This window comes from Camellia sinensis, chromosome 13, assembly GCF_055761805.1.
Source record: "Camellia sinensis isolate YWXY chromosome 13, ASM5576180v1, whole genome shotgun sequence".
Classification (NCBI taxonomy): Eukaryota; Viridiplantae; Streptophyta; class Magnoliopsida; order Ericales; family Theaceae; genus Camellia; species Camellia sinensis.
Window position 1 is genome coordinate 3,219,908 of NC_138973.1, and position 26,037 is coordinate 3,245,944.

Below are 26,037 nucleotides of genomic sequence, written 5' to 3' on the forward strand. Positions count from 1 at the left end.
CAAATAATACAAATAAAGAAGCAATTAATTAAATTGCAAAATCATGCTTGTCCCACCACCAGCTTGATGTTTACACACCAACAACTATGGTCATCACATAATTCAATCTTTTGGTAACAAACAATGCTAATGGGTCCCAATAACTCAGCACTAACTAGTTGACACGCAAAACCATAGACTAGGAATCAACCCGTCCCCTCTCAAACCCTTTGGTGTGAAACAGTTGGATCAATTTGAGGTTTGTTCTTCAATATTGCAAGAGCTCAAATCAAATGAGTGAAAGATCAAGCTTTTTTTGCTTTTGCTTTTCCAACAAAAAGAAGAAAAAGGGTGATGATGATGTTTCTGGGCTTGATATCAAAGGCGGCAGCATTACTGAGTGGGGAAAGAATGAAGAGATGTTGTCAGATATGAGCACGTTTTCAGTGAAAGAACAAGAGCGGAGATTGAAGGTGGCGATGGCAGAGGAAGAGAAAGTCGTGCAGGAAGCGGAGAAGGTGGTCAACTGGGTGAAGCAAGCATCAGCAAGGTTGGATGTTTCTACAATCAATAGAATCCTAAAGGAAGAAGGTAATCAACCCACCAAGTGATGATAAGTTTGACCTTTGTAAATTTGTTAGTTTAGACTTCTCTTTACGCTTTATTTGGATCTTGGATTTGTGAAAGGAGTAAACCGACATAGAGTCGCTGTGAAGCATAATCCAAGCAAATGTCACTACTGATGTGTCAGAAACATAGAACACAGGCAAAAACATTTCAAATCCTAAGAGAAAATCACAACACAGAAAGCTTACAGCGGTTAAGAAATACAGGTTATGATCTTTATAACCATCATGCACGCATCGCACTTGGAGATGCAAATTGTACAACAAAATTGGTTTCCATATTTTACATACCCGTTTGTGATGTGTGAATTGAGAGAATATTCTGAATAATCCATGTCATGTACCATCTAACAAGATGTTCCACTCAAATCCTAGTAAAAATTGACACCTTAGAGGCCCCTTTTTTTAAAATTAAAAAAAAAAATCTTGGACAATGATTTCCCTAGAGGAGCTGCATTGGCTAAAATTAATCGTACCCATGCCAAAGTCACATATTTTCTAAGAAAAGTCAGGTACCTTTTGGGCCAACATTAAACTTGGCTATGAAGAATCCAATTGTATCAAGTGGAGATGACGGATCAAATCTCTGAACAAGATCTTCTTCACCAGGTCTTAACCATTCCCTGAAAAAACCAAACATCAAAATAAGTCACCAGCTCTTTACTCCATACACCGCAATTATCGGTCGCCCATTCTCAAGAAACTCTAAAAAACAGAACATGTAATAAACATAAGACCATGGTTTCAAATGCAGCATCGGTTGCAATAATGGTGTCATTCAGTGTGATGGTATTGGGAAGTATCTGGCACTCAGCAAGCTGGTTCCTTAAACTCCCAACAAATAAACTGTATCATATCATTATCATTATGATTTTAACAATTTGTGTATCAAAAGCAATGATTTTAGCTATTTGTTTTTCACAGAAGGCATCATCGTCTCTTATCGGTATTGAGTTTAATACGGATTTTTAGTGTCGGTAGGAAATACTTTCATTTATCGACATTACACCACTGTTCATGAGTACGATTGTGATTACAAAAGTGAGATTACATTTGAGCTTCCATTGCGCAATACCAGACAGAAATGAAATTGGAGAGGCAAATAAGATTAAAAATCCATCCAAGTTTCAAAGAAAGTAAGGGAATTTTTCAATTAACTAATAAGGAAAAGATGAGAAGTATCAAAGAAACATATGATAGTCTCCCAATTTTCATTTGTCAGTCAAATGAGGGAAAAGTGCTTGGGCCAGTTTTGTATTATTAGCAGCAATGACAATGTTCTGCATGAATCCAATACCTTAAAACATATATTTACATAAGAGTATGGCAGATTGCAAAATAAATATATAGGATATGAGTAGAGGACAAGAGAACATACTCAATGTATCCATTAGACAGTTCACAACCACCAACAAGACCAGGTCCTCCAATTTTTGGGTGCTGAAATGAAATAAAAAATCAGACTGCATGGCTTGAAATATCATAACTAAATCCAAAGAGTATTTAAAAAGTACCTCAACAATAACAATTCAGAGCCATACTAAATGTAGGTAGTGTAGTATTCACTATAACTAAAAGAGGAACAGAAGTGCAAATAATAAGTACATATTTTACTGTTTATAAGCGATAAAATAATTGACCACATGATTGCACACTGTTACTTGCGTATTTGGATTTAATTTTACCATTAATTCACTTCTATACTATAAGATTCAATGAGTGAAATTAATTTAGATTTAAGAGGCTTTGAAATTTCTTAACATTTAATGCAAGGAACTTCTGTGGAAGCTATACTTATTCCCCCCAAAACTGTTTGGTGGTCAAGAAAGAGCAGAGAATTTTTTTAAAAAATTTTCTTGATTGGCAACAAAACAAAATTATTGATATAAATCAAAAAGTTAAACAGGGACACAAAGTCCACCAAAAGCAGCAACAACAACAAAATACATTACATACTACTAGACTTTCTAATCTCTAGAGATCAAAACTAAAGGAATCCTGGAAACCAAAGCCCACGAGAAAGCAAAGTAACAAAGTTTCTCCCCCAAATCACACAAAACACAATCACAAATGTTGTTGTACATTTACAGGTGTTTATTTTATACTCTTTTTTTTTTTTTTACATATTCTGAACTTTCACAAGATTACTTCAAGGTATTCCTAAATTTTGTTACAACTAGAACTATTACACACTAAGTTCCTACTTATCTGATGACCTATACTTCTACATAGCAGTTACTTTTTTGTTTTTCAAATTTTTTTTCCTTGGATAAGGTACGATTTCAAGCATAAAGATAGAACAATAGCATTTATGTCCGAAATCTGAAGTAGATGAGACCTTTACCATAGATAACTTCCTCTTTTTTTTTTAAATGCAGTTAAATTGGGATGAATCAAACCATCTGGAAAATGGAACAGTATATAAAACTTAAAACTTGTTGTCCAACCTGTACTGCCAATGAAAGAAACTTATATGCATCCAAAGCATATCGGACCAGTGCTTCATTCTCACCTGGGTTGATTGTACACCTGAAAATTTGTAGGATTCATGTGAACTGTACTCTTCCTTCCCAATGTCAGGTGGAAGGATAGATATAAAATAATAAGATAATCACTGAAATCATTATGGAATAAAATGAGACCACATAATTATAACAAAAACATATATAATTACTCAAAGGCGTGGAACCAAGTGCCAAGATCATGAACAAGAAGGGGGAGAGAGAACAGGAAAGTAAAAGGGTGGGAGAAAAACCACATTTAAATGTACTCTTCTGTATTGTATATTAATGTATAAGAAAACATGCATATAGCCCAGAGTCAAAGTGCAAGCAGGAAGCTTGTCTGAGGGAAACAAGGCGCACAACATGTTTGAGGAAATAAATTGAAATGATGATAGCCACCTACCAAATACTATTCATGTAATGTTGAGATGCATATAAATACGTTGTTTACATTGTTTTGTAGCTCAGAAAACCAAAAACGTCTTTACCTAATGCATGATTCCTTGTTTGCTACACATCCTGCTTTGCAGTTCACAAGTCCAATGCCAAGATTCCCAAACAAATCTTACACCATCACGTCTTCTATCAGTAGATTTAAACTATATCTTACCTTCTTTAATGCTTATATTTGTATTCAATAAATTCAATTAAATGAACTATATTTTACGTACCTATATCTTGAAAGAAAGAGATGAATGCTTAGTTGAATGTTTGAAATAATACTCAATCAATTACATTAATCTTGAATGTGAAATTGAGTTAAATACAATTGTGAAAGATTAACATTTGGACATATAACTTGGCAAAACAACATATAGAAGACCATACTTACTTCACATTTGGAGAGATGATTTAGATTGAAGAAATCAATTGAATCATCAAGCCTCAACTCTGGTCAACCAAGATTGTCAACTAGCTTATGAGTTGGTCAACCAGACCTTAGAAAAAGGAGGTATAGTGAAGAAAGGAGGACATCATATTGATCAAAGAGTTTGTCAACCCAATGACAAATTCACCTTTGGAACACCCCTCCCCTCTCTTCTTCTCTTCATGCATTTTACCACTCCTAAACCAACAATCTAATCTCACCACCTTTAAAAATAGTCCCTTCCTTCTATTCAAATGCCTTACATACCTTTCAAATATTCCCAACCTACAACCAAGATATGTACCCTACCTCTCATTGGAATGGGAGGTTGAATAGAAGGGTAACTAACGATTATCGAGTAAGATATTTGTATGACATATAATAAACTGGTAGAAATATAATTCCAAATGTGTCCCAAGCATGTTGTGTCCTGCCTTTTATGCAAACCAACGTGTCAGCATGTCCATGTCGTATCATATGTCCGTGCTAAATAGTTTTTATCTATTTTGTATGGCCAGTGCTCTGTCTTTGGACCATCTTCTAGATTTTATAGAGACCTTTGAAAAAAAAAATTGATGTATAGTTTTTTTTTTTTTTCTCCAGATTGCACCTATTGGGTGCCATTACAAAATATTACACTCATCAAAAAAATATTAATTTAAAAAAATGTGCACTTACGTGGAATACACTAAAACTCCACCAGGACGAACTAGCTGAACAGCCTGGTCAAACATTTTCCTTTGATACTTTGCATCGTTCTTTAACGACTCTATTGTGTCCTGCATCAAGCAAAATAAAGAATGACAAAAAAGGAGTTGCAACTTGCAAATCACCATTTGAGAGAGATTAAAACATATATAAAATAACTACTCTGCATTGAACAAGTCTTTGTGATGTCATAAATACACCAAAAAAACAGAAAGTGATGCCCAACATCAACTTTTTAAATTATTCAAACACAAACTTAATAGATTATTCTCCTCAAAATGAAACAACCAAACTCATCCAGTATAGTTTAGTTGCATTTGTTGCATTTTTTAATTGTTGCATTTTTTTTAAACTCAAGTATATTGTAACTATTTTTGCAAAGACGTGATAGAATGAATAATGACAAATTGGAAAATACATGAAGCATAGTTGGGACATTGTGAAGTTAAGTTTTCATTTTACTTGAGCCTTACTTAACATCTACATTATGCAATGCAGCCAAGATGATATGGAACTTGCAAGAAATCAATGTTGATTAATATATTTTAATTTATTAATAATCATTAGGACCCACAGAAATACTATTGCTAAATTTTCATTTTATTAGGACTTTAAGAGGCTTACATGAGAATTTTAGTGGTTATTACGTTCGATAGGGTTAGTTTTAATGTGTTTGGTAGACTTAATTTTAATGTGGTTTTTATGTGAGAAATAAGTATTATCATTTAACAAAGGTAAACCATAAACAGACCAGAACAATCCAGTTCCAGTACCGAGTATGGTAGTTTAAACAAAGAAACCAAAAGGCCAACTGAAATAGAATCCACAAAGTTGTTTCTTCATTGTCAACAAAAACAACTATATCTCTATACAAGTAAAAACAAAAAGAGAAAAGTTGCCCGTTGGAAGTTTTAAGAATAGATAAGAAAATGTTTGCACAAGATAAAGAAACTTACTTGACCCAATGAGGCCTTGTCCCAACTAATTGGATTTGGCTATATGAATCTTGTTCTACCATTCCTCTCTGCTTAGAGTTAAATTCCAGTTGAATAACACACTGCCATGCATCTCTGTGCATCCCAACACAACAAAATTTTGGCCTTCCATTCCCTATTATGTTACTCTTTCTAACTCTTGCAACTACCTATCTCATTGAAAATGACCATTGTAAGACTAGATGTTTTAGAATACTCACAAATTTTAGCTATTATTTTTTTTAACAGACAATTTTTTTAAGCTATTAAAAAAAAACAAATTTTAGCTATTCTCTATCTAATCAAAGTTACTAGGACTTCATTTACACCCCAAACAATATGAAACTTAAAAAATAGTGTAACAATGAAATTCTATCATTATGGTAGAAAAGAGTAATTACAATCATTAAGATTGAACTTGAGTAGGAAGTGGACTCTTGGTAGATATTATACTGTCAAAATACTTCCTCTCCATACTTTTCTGTCTAACAAAATCAATCTATGAGATCTTCCTAAGCTCAGTGCAAAAGACACATAACTACAGCCCTTGAAGTGTAAGGTTTATAGATGCAGGGGGGTTGGAATTGGCTTGATTTAAAAGGTAGTAAGTTGCAAGATTTGCAAAGAATTAATTACTAAAATTCTAGACAGCAACTATTTCATGGCTTTTGGGGTTGAATTTGAAGTCTGGAAAGTACAGAAAAGGGTCATTAGCTTGTTAGAGCATAGTTTTGCCATAATTTAGGGGCTGTTTATTGGCCTTGATTTTCTTGAACAGTAAGGTCTTCTCTATACACCGGAGCCTCTTATGGATGGTAACTCAAAAGAAGATGAGAAAGAAAAGAAGTAGATAAAGAAGAAAAATCTAGGATCCACTTAGAATTCTTTTGAAATTAAGCACAACGGGTAAAGGCTAATACATCACAAAAAGCTGCAAAAGCTTGTTATGGGTTTAGAAAAAGAAACTCCTATTGGGCTCTACTAACTTTATCTAATTCCATAAAATAAAACTAAAGTCTTTGACTAGCTAGGATATTCAACAGCTAATATGGACCGTGTACAAAAACCAGAGAAAAAATCATATGTAATCAAGAACAGTCCATGTACCCATGCTACAGCCTATGTCCAAAAATATGAAATTACCAAAACAGCCCAACTCCAAACCAATCCCAATTAAGCATTGGGTTCCAATCAAGTAGGATCAGCTACATGAATCTTTTTCATCATTCTGCTCTGTCAAGAGCAACATACTCAGTTAAGTTCAGATTGTACAGGAAACAATGGCACAAATTGACCCAAAACATGCTCCAAGAAAATCCAGATTAGATATTCTTCTTATTTTCCCACTGTGCATCAGCTTGCAAAATCTACCACAGAGCAAAATCCCCTCAATAAAATGGTACCAAAGAAAATTTTCAACAAAAAGACAAGATAGCAACTTCCCATTGGTTGCATTCAACAGGTATTCAACTGTTACACGCTTGTCCAGATAATTCTGATTCAACAGCATGCAAAATTTCATAGTCTGGGGATACTATTGTCCAAATACGCACTTTAGCATTAAAACCATATAGAGATTCTGGTATCGATCTAGCAAGAATTGTTGATCTATTTTTAAGTATCATTGTGGTCAACGACCACCTACTAAATTGGAGAAAGTGAAAAACCAGCAACAGATAAGAAGCCAACCACCAAGACAAAAAAAACACAGAACAAGGAGCATCAAGCAAAAATAGGTAACTGTAAGAAAAAATAAATAATAATATAAAAAAAATAAAATAAAATCCAGGAAAATATCCTACCTCTCCTGCAAATAGTCGAGGTCTCAAACCCAGAGCAGAGCAAGGAGCATCAAGAAGAACTCGATCGAAGCTATTTGGAGAAAAACCTTCTGATTTTTCAACCCTACCACCAATGCCATGATTTCTTCCAACCCCATTTCTCTGTGTCGAGATACTCTTCTGGAGTTCAGCTTGAGTTGCTTGTCCATTGGTAACTGAAATATTATAAGTTGGTTAGATATGGAAGTTGCACTCATAGGGTAGGGGAAGTTGCACTCATCATGCACATATCAACCATGGAATAGGAACAACCATAAATCTGTCATCCCCAAAATGGAAATGAATTCCTGCCATGTGTAGTAAGGGAGATTAGACTAAAGCTAGCAAAGGTAATGACATGCCTTCTAAGGAGAATTAAATCAAAGGTAAAAAGGGAAACCCTAAGGAGAATTTCTAGAGTATAATTCATGGTTCAAAGCACAACCATGTTTCAAGGTTCGAAACTTCTAACCCTTTCAGCTCTCCAACGTGACATGTTATGCTAGAGTTCAATACCATATGTGGCTATTCCAGTGGAAGTTTGATGATTTCATCTTCTTTTTTTTTAGTGCAACTGTTATAAACGCACTATTTGCATATCTACCACTTGTTCTCCCATGTACCCACGTATCAAGACAAATCATGAATCATAAAATATAGGCCATATAAAAAGAATTAACATACAGTTTTCATTTCTGGTGAAATCAATGTTTGGCGGTTCTGGGGCAACAAATGACGAAGTGTGCATGTCACTGGATTCATTTCTTTTATGAACAGCTTTAAGAGCATCTAATTTGTAGGTGGTTATACAATTCAATCCCATTTCAGCAGCCAATTTCTGGATATCAAGAACCTACAAAATAAAATATGATTAGAAGTAACATAATTATAACTTCACAAAAATCTATTTTTAAGAGAAAAAAGGGCAGAAGACAACACGTCTTTAGATGTGAAAATTTTAAGTATCAGACCAAACACATGTTGCCAGCATTAAAGTATTAATCTGCTTATAGTATTTGGTTATGTTTAAATATCAAAATTATCAAACATTGTCATGCAATATGATTTTTATCAGTCACCAAGTAAATTGTATTAAGAACTTTCCGAGAGAGCACAACCCACATACAATCAGTAAAATTAAAAAAGAAAAAGAAAAAACTACGACCCTAAAACAATCAAAAGAAAGATCCGCTTTCAACAATAAAATGCTTCAATGAAGCGCCAATTCCACAAAAGGAGCTTTCTCATTGTCACAACCATCCACCCTACGTGGACTTGGCATCATAGCTGGCTGGCAGCCTACTTGTGGCCACCAAGGCCTGTGGTCTAGTGCAAGTAAGGCCAAAGTTTTCACTTGCAACAGAGCACAAACCCACTTGCACCTCCATATTTTTGCAATTACTTTCACTTCTTTAAACTGATTTGCAATTCATATCTTTGTCAGTTCTTTTAAATCATGTTTGGTTGCTTGCAGCTTATTCCAATAAGAGATCTATTCACTTATTGTATTTTATCCTCCATATTTTCATTTCTCATAACCCACCCCACCCCCAAGGAAATAAAATATAATAAAATTAAAAAATAAAATAATATAAAATAAAATCTCAATTGTTAGATACTAGTCCCAAAGCTTAAGTTGTTAGGTAATGAGCCCAACAATGTATGTCAAGCTCTCTAACACCCTCCCTCACATGCAACATCGTCTTGCACATGGAGATGCAAACATCCTTACGTACAAAAAGAAAAGGAAAAAAAAAAAAAAAGAAGAAGAAGAAGAAGAAGCAAACAGGGACCAAATGCAACTAGAAAGACTTGAAGCCAAGACCTCCTCTTCCAACTTGAGTTCTAATACCATGTTAGATTACAACTAGTCCCAAAAGCTTAAGCTGTTAGGATATTAGCCCAACAATGTATATCAAGCTCTGTAAAATCCATGACTCATACCCAACCTTTAGCTCAATTTCATATAATCATTTCTAGACGACATTTGGATGCCATCCTACCCAATCTACACCTAATTGGACTAGTATTATTTCAAATTCATCAATGCAAATGTCATACGCCAAGGAACTTGTAAAAAATAAATTGATAGAGAGAGAATAAATTGTATGTATTATTTATTGATTGATCTAATGTTATATTTATTACAATGATTCATGATTCCTATATATAGAAGAGGGTGAGTGTGTAGTAGGTAAGGAGTAGGTGAAGTGGAGGTGGTAGTGGTGTAGTGGGTTAGGTTTAGTGGAGTAGGTGAGGTGGTAGTGGTGTAGTGGGTTAGGTTTAGTGGAGTAGGTTTAAGTGGGTGAAGTAGGTGATAGGTTTTAACAGCCCCCGCAAACTCAAGGGGGATAGGAACTAGCCAACTTGAGTTTGGAGAGAGTAACAAAACAAGAAAATAGACGAATACATAAAAGAAAAGAGGATAGGAGACACTGTATGGTCGTGTCAGACCGATGGTGAAGACACTGTATGGTGGTGTCATAATGTTGTAGAGGACACTGGATGGTTGTGTCAGACCGATGTAGAAGACAGTTTATGGGGTCATGTCGGACCGTTGTAGCAGACAATGTTGTTATAGTTGTTGTGACAGTTTACGGAGTCTTGCTGGACCCTTGTAGAAACTAACCGAAATCAATGTCGGGACAGTTTACAGAGTCTTGTCGGACCCTTGAAGGAGCTAACCGGAATCAATGTCGGGACAGTTTACAGAGTCTTGTCGGACCCTTGAAGGAGCTAACCGGAATCAATGTCGGGACAGTTTACAGAGTCTTGTCGGACCCTTAAAAAATACACTGTATGATGGTGTATATAGGCTGCCCAAATATATATATATATGGATATATATAGTGAGCCCTCAAAAGTCGCGCCCTCAAAAGGCGCGCCCACTTCATCAAAAGGCGTGCCTGACAGAAAGCGTCGAGCCATCAAAAGGTGAGCCGAAGACGCGGCGAGGCACGTGAGCGACAGAGTGGCGTGTCGGCCTCGGCTATTTAACCAAGGTTGAGGCGGAGGCTGTGCAAACCAGTCTGAAACCGCCGAAAATCCTTTGAAAAAACTCTTCCGTTTCTGAGAAAGAGATTCTGGAACACTCTGTTGCCATTCTGTAACCAACCTTTCTCTGAAACACTCAGCAACCCATAACATGGCCTCGTCTTCCCGTTCAGCTACCCAGAATATGGCCTCTTCGTCCCGTGGTCTGCTCACTCTTTTTCCCGACCTCAACGAGTCAACAAGAGAGATAACTGGTGCGGTGGCCAGTGAACCTCAACCAAGCGCCTCTGGTTTTGCTCCGTTGAACTTTCCGATGCGGTCGGTGGAGCAAAAAATGGCGGTGCAAACTGATATTGAGGCCAATCAGTATACTTTGAAGTCATGTGTGGAGACCATGACGGCGGTCACAAACCTGTCGCACCGGCTGCAGAGTAGGACAAATGAGGTGCAGCAGTTAAACGCCCAACTGGCTCTGCTCCAGCGCATGTATAAGGATGCGCGAGCAGAGATAAGTGTGCTAAAGGCGAAAAATAAGGAGCTGAAGCGGAAGGCCACCGTTATGTTCCGATTTGGAGGTCCGCCATATGCTGCAGTGGAGGAGTATGAGGGAGTGAACGTGCTCGGCGGCGTAGGAAACACGGAGGCAGCACCAGCAAGGGCCGCCCAGGACGGAGGCAAGAAGAAGAGACCAGCAGCAGAGTAGAGAAGGGATGTCGGTGTGTGGCCGGCTGCAGAAAAGAAAAACAAAGTCGTCGTTGTTGTGGGTGTTGGATTTGCGGGTTTTTTTTTTTTTTTTTTCGCTGTAAAATTCTGATCGGAGTTGATCCCCGGCATGAAGAAACAACAAGTTTGTGGAATGATGAATTTTTTTTTTTTTTTTTTTTTTTTTTGTGAAAAGTAAGGGAATCGAATAATAAAACAAAATATGGAGATGGTGATGAAATGATAAGCATGGTGATGATGAATATATAAGAATGAATAAAAATAATAAAGGATGGAGTGGGGAACAAGACGAATAGTTTTATAATAAAAAATAAAATTTGAGCGGTGGATGCAAGAATGGCCACGCCTCTGTGTATCAGTGTGTGATAGGAGAGTGAAGGAAAGTGCAGCCTTTTTTTTTTTCTTTTTTTTTTATTTTTTTTATTTTTTTTTGGAGAGACCAAGAGAGAGAGCACATGTCTCTGTATCTCTCTATGTGTGCTGTTTTTTTTTTTTTTTTTTTGCTCGTTCTAAATTTCTGGGAAAGAGAGAGTTGCTTTGGTGGGTTCATTTTCCCTGAATGTTCTCCCTCTCTAAACCGAGAGAGAGAGAGAGAGAGAGAGAATGGATTTAATCGCAAACGAAGACCTGAGAGGGCAATCGCCAGGCCTCGGATTTGGAAAAGCACATGTCATCGAGAGCTTCGCTGCGGCACCAGCGGCACTTGTTGGAGTACTGAGAGCAGTGCGATTTCAAGGCCATCTCGCTACAGTCCACGATCCGATTGTTCCTCTGATTGCTTCGCAAGCTCTGAATCGAAGCACCATCGCCGACGATTCCACCGTGTGTTGGTTCGAAGAGCGACGCGACGAGGAGTAACAGCAGCAGAAGAGTGACGAAGTGCGAGAATCTCGATAGAGCAGTTGCCATGGTGTAATAATATGCTGCGGAATATGTGGGGAGCTTTGATGAAGATGATCCAAATGTCTCCGGCGAGAATATGACTCCGATTGCCAAGAAAGCCACCGCTGCTATGAATCGACTCATCCAACCCATCTTTGCCGATTTCCGAGAACCAAGACAACAAACACTGATTTTTCTGCTCCATTTCCAAGAACCAAGAGAGAGAAATCGCCGGATCTGTGGCACCAGACGGTGTTTCTAAACTGAGGAGAAGTGAAGAATGTCGTGATGGGTTCGTTGGCAGGGCCAGAATCGGCTGGAAGAAACTATCCATGTGTGTGTTCTCAGAGAGAAGAGATTGGCCTGTCTGTCTGGCTATGCTGGGTGTCCCGCCTGCATGGTGTGTGTGTGTTTTGCCCATCATTGTTGCAGACATGGTGTTCGACGAAATGTCCCAGAGGGATTTTAGGTTTGCTTCGGCGAGGTGGTGAAGAAGAGTGAAGGTATGTGTAGAGAATTTTAGCGGACTAGGTTGAGGTCCGGCGGGCGGCCAAAGCGAGGTTGCCGCCTGCCGGTGAAGCGAAAAATACTAAATTTTTAACCTTGCTCTGATACCATGTAAAAAATAAATTGATAGAGAGAGAATAAATTGTATGTATTATTTATTGATTGATCTAATGTTATATTTATTACAATGATTCATGATTCCTATATATAGAAGAGGGTGAGTGTGTAGTAGGTAAGGAGTAGGTGAAGTGGAGGTGGTAGTGGTGTAGTGGGTTAGGTTTAGTGGAGTAGGTTTAAGTGGGTGAAGTGGGTGATAGGTTTTAACATAATAGTGAGATGAGATCTATCAAAAACTGCACCTTATTGTGAGATCTATCAACTGCAACAACCTCTCCTTTGTCCTTCATAAGGATAGCAATTGCAGTTGTTTTCCCTCCAGGAGCCGCACACATATCCAATATCCTGTCTCCCTGTTGAGGATCTAAGGCACAAGAGAAAAATAAACAAAAGAATATATCACACAAAAAGGAATACCCTTCACTATAAAACCTAGAGGGGAAAAAAAATTTAAAAAAAAACAGAAGACTATAAAAAAAACAAAAAAGACAAAATATAAAAGAAAAACTTACAGACCCAATTACCCTCATCCCCATTGTCCTCTACCTATCACTTTTTTTCTCCTTGTAAAATAAGACTATATTCTCTTTCACATACACAAAAAAAGAGCCTAAAAAGATCTCTCTATTCCATTTATTTTGATAGAAATTGTACTTTTGTATTGTTCATCGATTTTAATGGGTTTTCAATTCCTTTACTTTCTCAATTTACAGGTGTCTTCTTTCCTTGTGTTGTTACAATGTATATATATATATGCAACACTGAAACCCCAACACCTCCTGAAACTGCCTTATTTATCACAAAAAAAAAAAAAAACACCTCCTGAAACTGCCTTCCTAACTCACCTAGTAATACCTTTCTAATTCTCAACATCCATTGTCTGCAAGTTCACAGGCCCCTCACCCTTTAAACACTCCTCCGCTCTAATATGAAGAATTAGAAAGAAACTCAACAAACTCGCTCACTCAAGGAACGTGTCTCCAATGTAGAGACATCATAATTAACTTAACCCAAACACTCCTCAGCCGCATGCTTCAGCTTGGATGAAATATATTGCTTGGAAAAGAATGGACCCACCAATACAACTGTTCACAGATAACCCATCTACAATGGGCAGCCTCCCCGAGAGAGGTGAATGATAAGAAAGGGGTGCCACATGGATATCTTATTTTTCACTATATGTTAGTAAATTAGGAATGGATAATTGGAAAATTGAGAGGTAGGTTAAACTTAAGTTTGAAGAACTTAAATTGCATGGGACCTTTAATTTGTGTTTATTTGAAATAAGTGTTGTTTATTTTTCTTAAATGGTCAAGATAGTTCAATTTTTTCAAAATTGTTTATTTTCATATTTTTATTTTTTAGTTTTAATATGCCAAAGTAGATATTCTAGGAAAAATAGTGTCAACGTCAATAAAATTGGATTGGTAACTAATGCAGCATGATTTAACTTGTGATATTTAAAGGAATTTATGCAATTTCTACACCTTGGCTGTAACAAGAATGTTTGGCAACAAACAATGATTCACAAAAAGCAACAATACATCCATCACAAAAAGGAGAGAGGAGAGAGAGGACAACAATATATATATATATATAAATTCGTCAGAATAACTATGATGCTAGGATAATTACCAAGGGCATGTGCGGTGATAATGCTTGGCAGATTTTGCAGAAATATTTCCCCCTCCAGAACATCTGGAAACCAAAAAGTTCAAGAAACAGATGATTAAGAACAATAAGTACTTTGTAGTCCCAATAACACAACGATGCTCAAAATGGAAATGAAACAAAATTAAAATGGTTTATAATATTTACTCAAAACATAACAACCTAAAGAAGGTGTCAGCTAGCTTGGTAAGTAAAGTCTCTTGAAGGTGGCAACGTAAACCTAGGATAGAATCTCATCTTCGTTCATAGACTTCAACATGCTCAAGTAATTAACTATTAAAAATTTATTAACATTTATATAAGTTTTTGTTTTGTTTCCAAACATTTCCATATATTTTCCAATTCTTTTGTCATTTCACTGATTTTCTTGAAATGTTTCTGTTCCGAAATGTTTCAAAAAAAAATTGTTTCCAAGCTAACCAAAACAAAATACCAAAATGAATTTTTTATCCTTGGGTCCTATCCTGCCTACCATAATGATCCACCTTCCAAGTAACACTGAAACAAACAGAGAGACTACATTATAGTGAATAACAAACAAGGGGGAAATCAAGAACTAATAAACAAAAGGATTTGTACTGCTAAACAGATGCATGTCCCTAACACCATAACAAGTTCAGAAACCATTGAAAAGTGAGGGAATTTAAAACTCCATAATTAAATGTCACACCAAATCATTTCCTTGCAATAAAATCATAATCAATATCAAGTATGCTCGCATATTTGGGGGAAAACTATACCATGAAAGGAAGGAAGTTCAAATACTCTGTTATTCATATCCACAGCAATTCCTTGTAAAACGCGAAACATCCCAGCTCTTGACATCATGGTCGTTCCTTGGCCAATATATAATCCACTTCGTTCAGAAAAATAAGGATCTGTAACAACAATAACACAAGTCAACCACAACATTTGAAGAAATATTTGCATAAATATGAACAGAAGATAGGAATAAATTCAACTGTTTTGCTTCATATATAAATGCAGGAAACTACCACCACTACACACCCACCTCAACTACCACCTCAAACCACCACCCTGCAATCCCCTTGCCCAGCGATCACCACTGCCCTGCCCCACCCTCATGACCCCTTCCCAGCTTTACCCTCCACCCTGCAAACCCAACCCCCCACACACACACAAAGTCTTCCCCTCTTCATGAATCTGAATAATAAAAACTGTGTTCAATCCTCAAATCCCTGAACCTATTATTATATGCTCTCATCTCGATATAAAATATGTCAGTCAAGGACAGTGAAAAAATAGAACAAAGAAATAGGACCTTCATGAAGTGAACTCAAAACAAGAGCAATTGAAAGAAGACAAAAGGACAGTGGATAACTAGAGAATCGAAAAATAAGATGAAAAAGCAAAAAAAAAAAAAAAAAAAAATGATGAAACACAAAGTGAAGAAGATGGAAAGACAACTATGAAGAGTAAGTTTTTAAAGAAAATGAAACCAAACCAAACCAAGCCAAGCCTTAAGTCCCATCAAATGTGGTCGACTACATGAATCCTTCTTCTCCACGCGACCCTATCAAAGGCCATTTCGTTAGTCAAATTAAGTAGATCCATATCTCTATTTACAACGTTAGCCAATGTTAATCTAGGCCTACCCCATCCCCTAACACTCCCCTCTACCGTTACAGCATCGCATCTCTTCACTACTGCCTCTGTTGGTCTCCGTTGAATGTGATCAAACCATCTCAATCGATTCTCTCTCAACTTATCTTCCATCGGTGCAACTCCTACCCATTCCCGAATACACTCATTCATAATTATGTCTTGTCTAGTCTTGCCACACATTCACCTTAGCATCCTCATCTCAGCCACACTCATCTTATCTACATGTTGTTTTTTGGTTGCCCAATACTCAGTCCCATACAACATCGCTAGTCTAATAGCTATTCTATAGAACTTACCCTTTTAGTCTAATGAGTATTCGTTTATTGCACAGTACCCCAGACGCACTTCTCCACTTACACCATCATGCCTTAATCCTATGGGCCACATCCGCACCAATCTCCCCCGCGGCTGTGATAATCGACCCTAAATAACAAAAATGTTCACTCTTAGGCAATTTTTGATTCTCAATCTTCACTTCTCCTCTACTTTCATTATTACTGTTACTAAATTTACACTCTATGTACTCTGTCTTATTTCTGCTTATCCGGAAATCTTTAGATTCAAGAGTTTTTTTCTAAATCTCCAACTTTGTATCAACTCTTTCTCTAGTCTCATCCACTAGCACAATATCGTCTGCAAAAAGCATACACTATGGCACGTCATCCTAAATATTTCTCGTCAACTCATCCATAACTAAAGCAAAAAGATAAGGGCTTAAAGTAAATCCTTGGTGTAACCCAACAGTGATAGGAAATTCATTTGTCTCTCCAGCAGACGATCTAATAGTGGTCACCACCCCTTCATACATGTCCCTAATCACATCAATGTAATCTTTTGTCACCCATTTCTTCTCTAACACCCACCATATTATATCTCCGGACACTCTATCATATGTTTTCTCAAAGTTTTTTTTATTTTTTTACAACATAAAGCACACCATACACACTTATATATATCACAAATTTAGACGTAGAGAAAAATACTTACATAGCTTGATCTTGCTTTCTAAAGCTCTTCAATAAGCTCTGATACCAATTATAAACACAAAAAAAGAAAAGAATGGAGTTATGGAGTATGGAATTATGATAGAGAAGTTAGAGATAAAGTTGGAAGCACAAAGATGGAAAGAATTTACATTATCCATTATGTTGGCGTAAAAGCCAATATATAGAATACAAGATGATAAATACAAACAAAACCAAACTTAATGCATACCTAACTTGGTAAGACTTTACGACCAAGAGTTGCAAAAATTTCTAACACCCTAGTCAAGCCTAGTCATCGGCTTTATAAAAGGTCTACATAAAAATAAATACCAAGTGACAAAAATGGTTAAAGGAAAAACTACAATTATTTGTTATGTACTACAGTTTTTATAATTATATACAATGTCTACCCTCCCCGGTTTTCAAAGGGATAGACTGAAACAGAAAAGATTGGGATGATCTATTCTGTCTTGTAGCGGTAGCTGAAAGGATTTGTCTGACCACTTTCTGCCTAATAATGCAGGTTGCTCTACGTGCCCTGAATAAGGTTGGAGTCAATCAGGAGACAACTGCATTTGATAATGGGGTCTACTATGCTTCCATCCTATTGATGAGATTGTGATATTCTTCATCAGTTTCTGATGGAGAGGAATCCGAATCCTAGCTGTATTGCTCATTCCGAAAATGTTCTACATCATCCGCGGTCATGGCTAGTTCCAACAGAAGATCCAAATTATTTTTTTGACTACCATTCGGGCTTTTCCTCTTTTAATTTCAACATGGTTTCTTACCATAAATGCTAGACTAGAGTGAGGGCTTCTAGTTTCTTCGATTAACTTTTTATCTAAAAGTTCCTAGAGTTAAATATCAAATTCATCTATATCTTGTCTAGTATAAATCATTAGTCTTACTCTATTGATAACATTAGGGTCTTTCAATTTTAAACTACAATAACGTGGACTATGTTGCCATAGTTTTAATGGATGTTCACTAAAATTTTATTCTAAAATTTTATAAATCTAGTGTGATTCATCAATGGTTTTAATGATTTCCTTTAACAATTTTTGTCTCTTTGTATTTATTTTTATGTAGACTTTTTATAAAGCCTATGGCTAGGCTTGACGAGGGTGTTAGAAATTTTTGCAACTCTTGGCCGTAAAGTCTTACCAAGTTAGGTATGCATTAAGTTTGGTTTTGTTTGTATTCACCATCTTGTATTCTATATATTGGCTTTTACGCCAACATAATAGACAATGTAAATTCTCTCCATCTTTGTGCTTCCAACTTTATCTCTAACTTCTCCATCATAATTCCATACTCCATAATTCCATAATAAAAATAGTAAAAAAGCTCCTTTCTTTTTTTGTGTTTGTAATTGGTATCAGAGCCTGGTGAAGAGCTCTAGAAAGCAAGATCAAGGTATATATGTATTTCTCTCTACGTCTAAATTCCTGATATATATATATATATATATATAAGTGTGTATGGTGTGCTTTATGTTATAAAAATATATATATATATTCCATCTAAGTTTTTAGTTGTGTATCATTTATATTTTGTATCTTCATAATTATTTGTTTCATTTATAGTTGTTGTAAAACCTATATGCTTAGTGTATGTCAAAACCCATATACTCATTAAGATCTTTTGACTATTAGCCATAATTAAATAAAGAGAGGTTTTAGGCACCAGATAATACACTAAGAGGGTCTTAGGTACCAACAACAATCTATAATGGCAATTAGCCCTGAAGATATAATATGCTTTGGAAATACAAAAAATACTGTTAATAATAAATATGACCATAGTTTGCATATTACTAAAGAGTCTGCAAATATAAATAGTGTGTGTTTTAGTTTAAATAATATTACTGATATTATGTGTTCTTGGTTTTCTAAATTAGATAAAAATCAAAAAATAAATCAAAATTATCTAGAAACCAAAGTTGAGTCTATAGAATCTAAAATAGACAATTTGGGTTCTATAATAAATATTGACTTAAATAAAGAAGCAAAAAACCAAATAAACTATTTGGTGACAAAATTAGAAACTATATCCTTCATAAAAAATGATGGAATGAATAGTCCAGGAGATAATTATATTCTTAGGCTATTTTATGGTACAGAAGATATTATAGTACTTCAAACCAATACCTATAATAGGACTGAATATAAAAATATTGTTGAAATATTGGATTATTGGAGAAAATTATATAAAGATCCAGATTTTGGTATTGATGAAAAAAATAGGCTACTAGATCAGATACGAGAAACTTATCTAAAACATGAAGCCTTTTTACAAAACTTATAATTATGATATTAATATGTCAACCAATGTTGATGACAGTCAATCATCCTCATCTGAAGAAACATTAGATTAAGATATTTCACCAGAAATAAATAAAGGGAAAAGAAAGGCAGAAGAGCCAATTGATCCCGAATTATTTGGCACATGGGGAGATGGAGAAGATGGGGAGATGGAAAAGATGGGGAGCCAATGGAGAAGATGGGGAGCCAATTGATCCCGAATTATCTAAATTATTTGGAACAACTTCTTGCATTTTAATATAAATGCATTTTTTTGGAATTTCTAGTGATGAAGAAAGTTCAGATGAAGAACTAATCTTCATGATGACTAATAATAATCAAGAAATATCTCCAGAAGCAGATAGTATATATCAAGAAGAATTACAGGCAATTCGACTTGGAGATGTAATCGGAGAAGAAAAAACTTTTACCGACGAAGATTTAGCAAAATTCAAAAAAATGCAAGAAGTTGTTCCAAAAATTTACAAACTTTCAAAATTACTAGCCATTTCTTCTCCTATTGTCATACCTCCATTTTCCTCATTTAATAGTTTCTCAAAATAGTTCTTCCATCTTTCCTTAATCTCTTCATCCTTCACCAATACCTTAGAATCCTCACTCTTGATGCACTTAACTTGATTAAAATCTCTTGTTTTCCTCTCCCGTATCTTAGCAAGTTTGTATACTCTCTTCTCTCCTTCTTTACTATCTAGTCTAGTGTATAGGTCATCATAAGCTTTCAACTTAGCCTCTCTCACTACTTTTTTGACCTCCTTATTAGCCAATCTATAGCTCTTAAGGTTTTCCTCAGTTCTATCCTTCTGCCACTTTTTAAAACACTCTTTCTTTGCCTTAACTACCGCTTAAACCTCTTCCATCCACCACCAAGTTTCCCTAGCGCTGAGTCCCGTCCCTTTCGACTCTCCAAGCACTTCCCTTGAAATTCTCCTCATACAATTGGCCATCGAGTTCCACATAGTGTTAGCATCATCTTCCAAGTCCCAACTACCGCTTTCTCACCCGTCCACTTAGTTTCTTGTACGCAAGCTATACTAACTCTCCTCCTAATCATAACATCTATCAATTCTATTGTCTTACCAGTTAAGGTTTCTATATTCCAAGTGGCTACCCTAACCTTGTAGTCTTGGACTAGGTTCTTTACCCGCGCTCGTCCAGAAAAACGCGAAAACCTTTGCCCATTTTTCACCGCACCCAAGCGTCGATGCGGCGCCCCTTGCTCACTTTTCGAAACACCCGGAGGCAAACGCAACGCGTTACTTGAGCGTAACTACCTAGCATTTAAACGATTCAAAGTAGGATTTATTTTCATAATGGATCCGAACGGCTTTTTAAAGAAAATGAAAAAAAAAAAAAAAAAAAAAAAAAAAAAAAAAAGAAGAAGAAGAAGAAGTTAGAAGATGGTACAGCAATGAAGAAGATGAAAAAGAAGATGGAACCGTTCCGATAATCTATCAAGATGCAACAACCTTGTTCCTTGCTAATCTCAAGTTTCCATCTCCTCCATTCTCTTGTCAAATTATAACCAAAACTTGCTTGTATGCAGCAAAAAATGCATTCTCGGTCCTGAGCTTTTATCATTGCTAGGTGCACTCCAAGCATGCGAATGTGGCCATGTGGATTTGAGCTTAAGGTTGGCCACGTCATAAAAATAATGTAGAAGGCATGGTCTGCACCCAATACACCCCTCCTGTCGCCTTACCTTAGTAGCAGGAATCGTCGAAATGGGAGACGATTCTCGTCTAGAATCGCGATTCAACGATTCGTCGCAAGATTCGTGATAGAATCGCGTCTCCGTCAAGATAGAATCGCGGATCTAACTAGATGGGAGCGATGGCGACACAGAAGGGGAGAGAGAGAGAGAGAGAGAGAGAGAGAGAGAGAAACCAGGCTGCGAAGAAGCAGCTACTACTGCTAGGGTTATGCTGCGAAGAAGAAACATACCAGGCTGCGAAGAAGCATGTGAAGAAGAAGCAGCAACTGCTAGGGTTAGGAATTATAAACATAAGAGTTGGGCTTGGGACTTTTATTGGGCTTGGGATTTTTTTTTAGACTCATACAAACATTTGTATGGGCTTGTAAGCTATAAACATAAAAGTTGGGCTTGGGAATTTTTATTGGGCTTGGGATTGTTTTTGGACCCATATAAACATTTGTTTGGGCTTGTGACCTGTTTTATTTATTGTTTGGGTTACTAGATGATTTGTTTGCATCATAAATAGGAGAGTTAGGCTTGGGATTGTTTTTCTTCTCCTCTCCCTCTCTCTCCTTTTATTTGATTTTTGTAAGAAAATAAATAAAACAAATAATTTTTAACAAAAACATTTTAAATAAATAGATAAAAAAATTAATATAAATATTTTAGAATAAATATTTTATAATAAATGAAAAAAATCGAATAAAAGTATATAATTATAATATTTTAACATATGATTTTTTATAGTACTTTTTTTAAAAAAAAATTATAACATATATTTTCATTATCATTAGAGGAAAAAAATATATAATCTTACAATATATTTTTATATATTATATTATTTAATATATATATATACAAACGCTCCCTACCAACGCTTCTTGGAATGCCTACGATTCTCCGATTCCGACCCCGCTCCCGCTCCCACTCCCGCTTCGTGCAACTAAGCGCCTTACATTGGCAGCGCCAACATGAGGCAGCAGCTTTTTTTCTTCTTTCTCTTTCTAGTTTATCTATTTGCAGTATTGCAAGGTTTACTAAAAGCTTATTGATCAACTGTGTAGAAAAGCAGAAAATTGTTCCATATCAAGAAGAGTCAACTTTTTTCTAAATACTAAAGAAAAGTTATGATTGTACAAAAGGCTTCAAGAGAATAATAAATAAATAAAAAATTATGAGAAGCAAATTTCTGGCAGCTATAGTTTGCTTTATGATCTCATGCTGCCCCAAAAACAAGAGCATATAATATATTTATCACAACCTCCATTTTTAAGGGCAGTGCACTGACATCTAATGTTAACAACCCAATGAATTTCACCAACTGTTACTTTGATGGTCATTTTCATGGTTAAAGTTTCAGATCCCAACAATCAAGGTCCAAAGAACAAACATTAAACAGTTCACGCTGAAGGTCATTCAGTGTACTCAGTAAATAACTGCAGAAACTGACTTGCCTGTCTGCAATCCCTGTAGAATAGTTCCACGTGTCATACCAACGCCCCATCCACCATCCTGTCCAAGCTGCTCCACAGCAACTGATACTGCAACTGCATCCCCTTTCTCAACGTGAGCACTGCAAGCCAATACACCAGGAACATATACCTACACATGAACTATCATAAGCAAACAGAAGAAAGAGTACCAAGTCGTCACAACTTGTCAGGTTCATGGGGGGAGGGGGTTGTTGATGTTCATGTTGAGAGTACACAATATTGTTTTATTGCCAAAAGACAAAATTAAGTACCGCAATCCCCACAAACCTAAGAAATATATACATAAACTTATACAAGAAATAAACAAAAGAAATAATAAATAATTACAGGAAATACTAGTGGTAAAATATGAAACTAAGTGATTTTTTCATCTATAAGTGAGAAATATACACAATATTGTTGTATTGCCTCAGTACGAATACTTATAGTAGAAATAAACAAAGGAAATAATAAATAATTACAGGTAATACTAGTGGTCAAATATGAAACTGAATGACTTTCTCATCTGTAAGAGTGAGCCGCACAAAATAATCGTATCACTTTACACTGAAACCTCAACTTCTTTCCTAGACAATAGTTTTGAATTTTTTTGTTGAACACTGGCCTTGCCTGCAATAAATCCTTTTGCATGAGAAAGAAATATTATATTCAATGAAACACGCACAGTAGGCAAGGAATCTAAGAATATATATATATATATATAAAAGGGGGGGGAAGAGTTGATAATAACTAAGGGTAGAAAATTAAGGTAGAATAGTCCACTAGCCCACATACTTCTAGCAAGTGGATTACAAGATTAAAAGACTGAAGACTATAAATATTAAAAATAAAGAACATCATCAAAAAAAATAAAATGCTAGGATGTTTATAACACAAATTGGAACATTCAAAAGTACTTGACAAAGAGACTTGAAGTAACAGGTATTGTTGATATGTAGGCACTACTAGACACTTCTTACCTGAGCACCGCGAAGTACAGCCTCAGCGCATTTACGGCTAACAATTATCTCCTTTGGAGGTTTGTCTTGTGCATGAGGGTAACTGATATTGTGTGGTCCTGAACCTTTGACAAACAAAACATAGTCTAGCCCAGGTAATTGACATTTTGAAACAAGACCAGTTTGTGTACTTTCAGAGACAGCCAAAGCCGCCTGGTTAGAATCACATGGGGAAGTATTAGATTCTTTAACAAAAAACTTATGCTCCTGGCCCATAATATATCCAGCATTGGCATCACTTTGGTTCATGTCATCAATAGCACTTTGTTGCCCCGTTTCCTGCAGAATTTCTGATAGCTTTTCAATAACAGCATCACTTGTTGACTTGAGTGTATTCACACGAATACATGAGTAACAAGATGGACGCCTGAGCAATATATGTATGCACAAAAAAGTGAAAAAATATTTTAAATATGTATATTTGAATATACAACTACTGAAAAAGGATAAATTTTGTTGAATTATATATCCAAAAAGTCATCATGTTCAAATATCAGAAAACAAAAAGGAAAGAAATTACGATTATAATGACTAAAGTTGCCTGTAAAAGAAAAGGAAAATAGCATGACTATTAAGCATTTAACAGGTACAAACTGTTACAACATGGGTCTAAACATGGACGAACTTAATGATATAAAAGAGAAATATTTACATCAACACAATCTCTAAGTCTCAGCATGTTTTAGCAACACTTGATGTTTGTGCTGCCCAATGGGTAATAGATATGCTTAATCATATAATATAGTAGATATTTAGTAACTAAAAAAATGTGTAATATATTTGTTGAGCTGGAGTATAGGTACAAACTGTTATAGCTCAAATCTCAAAATATTGACAAGTATAATAAAGCATACAACCCAAAACACCCAAAGGGTGGATTATTTTACCCAGCTTCAAAATGTCGAAGTGGGTAAACTATTATCAAAACCAATTCAATACTAAAAGATTTATTTAGACATCTAAACAATGTTTTTGAAATCTATAAACTAATTCCAGCTGAATTTCAAAAGTTACACCAAAGAGCAATATACTGATTCCGCATAACCCCAATTCCTTCAATCCCAAAAATTCAAAACCCAATTCCAAGCACGCCCTTTTATATGTTGGATCACAACCCATTACTTCAATTTGGCATTCGATGCTACTTAATACAAATTTTGAACTAAAATAGCTCGAATTCCATTTCCAATTTTACAATTTAAACTTCAGCTTAGTAGTAAAATGCTTAAAGCTTAAGTAAAACAAAAATAAAAAAGCATCCCAAATGAATGTAGGTGTGAATTCACAGTTTAAAAACAGAACAAAATATGAGATGCGATGAGAGAAGGTTTGAGCACACGTTAGGGATTTGGAAATGCGAGCGAAATGGTCAGCTCCGTATGCTTTGATGAAGTATTCTTCGACCTGAGGGTTCCATCGCAAGTTCGGCTCGAAGCGGTAACGGTCCGATGGGTCCATCTGTGACTGTAAAACTTAGCAAAAATTGCATATACAGAAGAAGCTGACAGCTTATAGATATACATACGTATATATATATATATATATAGATAGAGAGAGAGAGAGAGAGAGAGTACGAAGGGAGTAGTTGGGCGCTGCACAGTGAGGAAGCTTCTGCGGAAGGTTTTGAGTAAAGCCCACCCTTTCTTCATTCAAAGACAACACAACAACACCTCTATTTACCCTACATAATAACAAATTATTTATCAAATATGTTTTTTTTTTTTTAAACAACATTTTTGCTCTTAAAAATCTTATAGAAGTGCTTAATGCTATATTGAAGCTTTAATTTGTCATTAAAATAAAATATAACTGGAAATAAATTACTTGGATTCTTTTTTAATGTGTAACTAAACAAAATATGTAATTTCGTTATTAATATCTAGTGAAAAGGCATCATAAAAATATAAATCTTGACTTAATCGTATTATGGGTGTTTAAAAATATTGATCATAGAACTAGTAAATGTTGGAACATATGTCACGGTCAATTGAAATGATCTAAATGAATACATTTTTTGACTTTTTATAAAAAAAAAATGTACAGAAAAGTAAAAAGGCAATGTGGCCAAAAAAAAAAAATGCTTGTATAGCACACCCCAAACAAGTTTCTCTCTACTTATAAGCTTGAGCTTTTTAGTGGGTATGAGTTATAAATAATGTATGTTGGATCTTGATGTGGAGTTTGTAGACTCTGGAGTTTCTCCTTGTTGGAACTGGTATCAGAGTCAATGACTAACGATCTATGGGTGGACTCTCCTCGAGCATAAACTCAATGTTGGAGTTCCATAATCAAGATTAATGGGGAGTGTATATTGTCTATAATGAATTTGCAGATAATAGATCAAAATCCAAGAGGAGTAAGGAGACGCCTAATATTTGGTTGTGTGAAGATAAAGTCCCACATCGAATACTAAGTTACAGTCTTAGGCAATGCCATAAACTCAAGCTAAGGCCGCAGCTCAAGCCTTAACTCATAATAGAGTAACTCAAGTAGCATCAAGTCCAGTCTCAATTTCAAGCACGTATGTGATTAAGCTATTGG

At 35.7% G+C, this 26,037-nt stretch overlaps 2 protein-coding genes across 10 annotated transcripts; one reads left to right on the top strand and one right to left on the bottom strand.

Moving 5' to 3' along the window:
* The first annotated feature begins 37 nt into the window (after positions 1-37).
* On the top strand, positions 38-18,038 carry LOC114267588 (uncharacterized). The gene is made up of 2 exons (XM_028208633.2): positions 38-570; positions 17,509-18,038. Exons 1-2 carry the CDS (start codon positions 273-275, stop codon positions 17,529-17,531), a joined length of 321 nt encoding a protein of 106 aa, XP_028064434.1. The 5' UTR covers positions 38-272; the 3' UTR covers positions 17,532-18,038.
* On the bottom strand, positions 800-25,196 carry LOC114267586 (rRNA (cytosine-C(5))-methyltransferase NOP2C). 9 transcript variants are annotated; one of them, XR_014348128.1, is made up of 14 exons: positions 25,071-25,196; positions 24,836-24,954; positions 23,458-23,863; positions 22,460-22,607; positions 15,114-15,251; positions 14,338-14,400; positions 12,945-13,066; positions 8,164-8,332; positions 7,462-7,655; positions 4,656-4,756; positions 3,118-3,134; positions 2,120-2,176; positions 1,984-2,045; positions 800-1,228 (listed from the first exon to the last, which is right to left on the bottom strand). XR_014348128.1 is itself a non-coding variant. In XM_082901251.1 (13 exons), exons 1-12 carry the CDS (start codon positions 25,143-25,145, stop codon positions 2,005-2,007), a joined length of 1,593 nt encoding a protein of 530 aa, XP_082757377.1. In that variant the 5' UTR covers positions 25,146-25,196; the 3' UTR covers positions 800-1,228; positions 1,984-2,004. The 9 variants fall into 9 exon arrangements, 6 of the variants coding, with proteins under 6 accessions (XP_082757377.1, XP_028064429.2, XP_082757378.1 ...); XR_014348127.1 differs by having other exon boundaries at positions 3,053-3,134; XR_014348126.1 differs by lacking the exon at positions 2,120-2,176 and adding an exon at positions 5,642-5,829 and having other exon boundaries at positions 3,053-3,134.
* Between the last annotated feature and the right edge of the window lie 841 nt (positions 25,197-26,037).

Bases quoted from the DNA above. Each gene is read 5' to 3' on its own strand.
- LOC114267588 (XM_028208633.2), top strand. From the start codon at position 273: ATGAGTGAAAGATCAAGCTTTTTTTGCTTTTGCTTTTCCAACAAAAAG. The intron at 571-17,508 runs GTAATCAACCCA...CTAATAATGCAG, and splicing joins TAGAATCCTAAAGGAAGAAG to GTTGCTCTACGTGCCCTGAA.
- LOC114267586 (XM_028208628.2), bottom strand. From the start codon at position 25,145: ATGAAGAAAGGGTGGGCTTTACTCAAAACCTTCCGCAGAAGCTTCCTC. The intron at 13,067-14,337 runs GTAATTATCCTA...CTTGTGCCTTAG, and splicing joins TATCACCGCACATGCCCTTG to ATCCTCAACAGGGAGACAGG. The intron at 1,229-1,983 runs GTATGTTCTCTT...TGGTTTTTTCAG, and splicing joins CTGTCTAATGGATACATTGA to GGAATGGTTAAGACCTGGTG.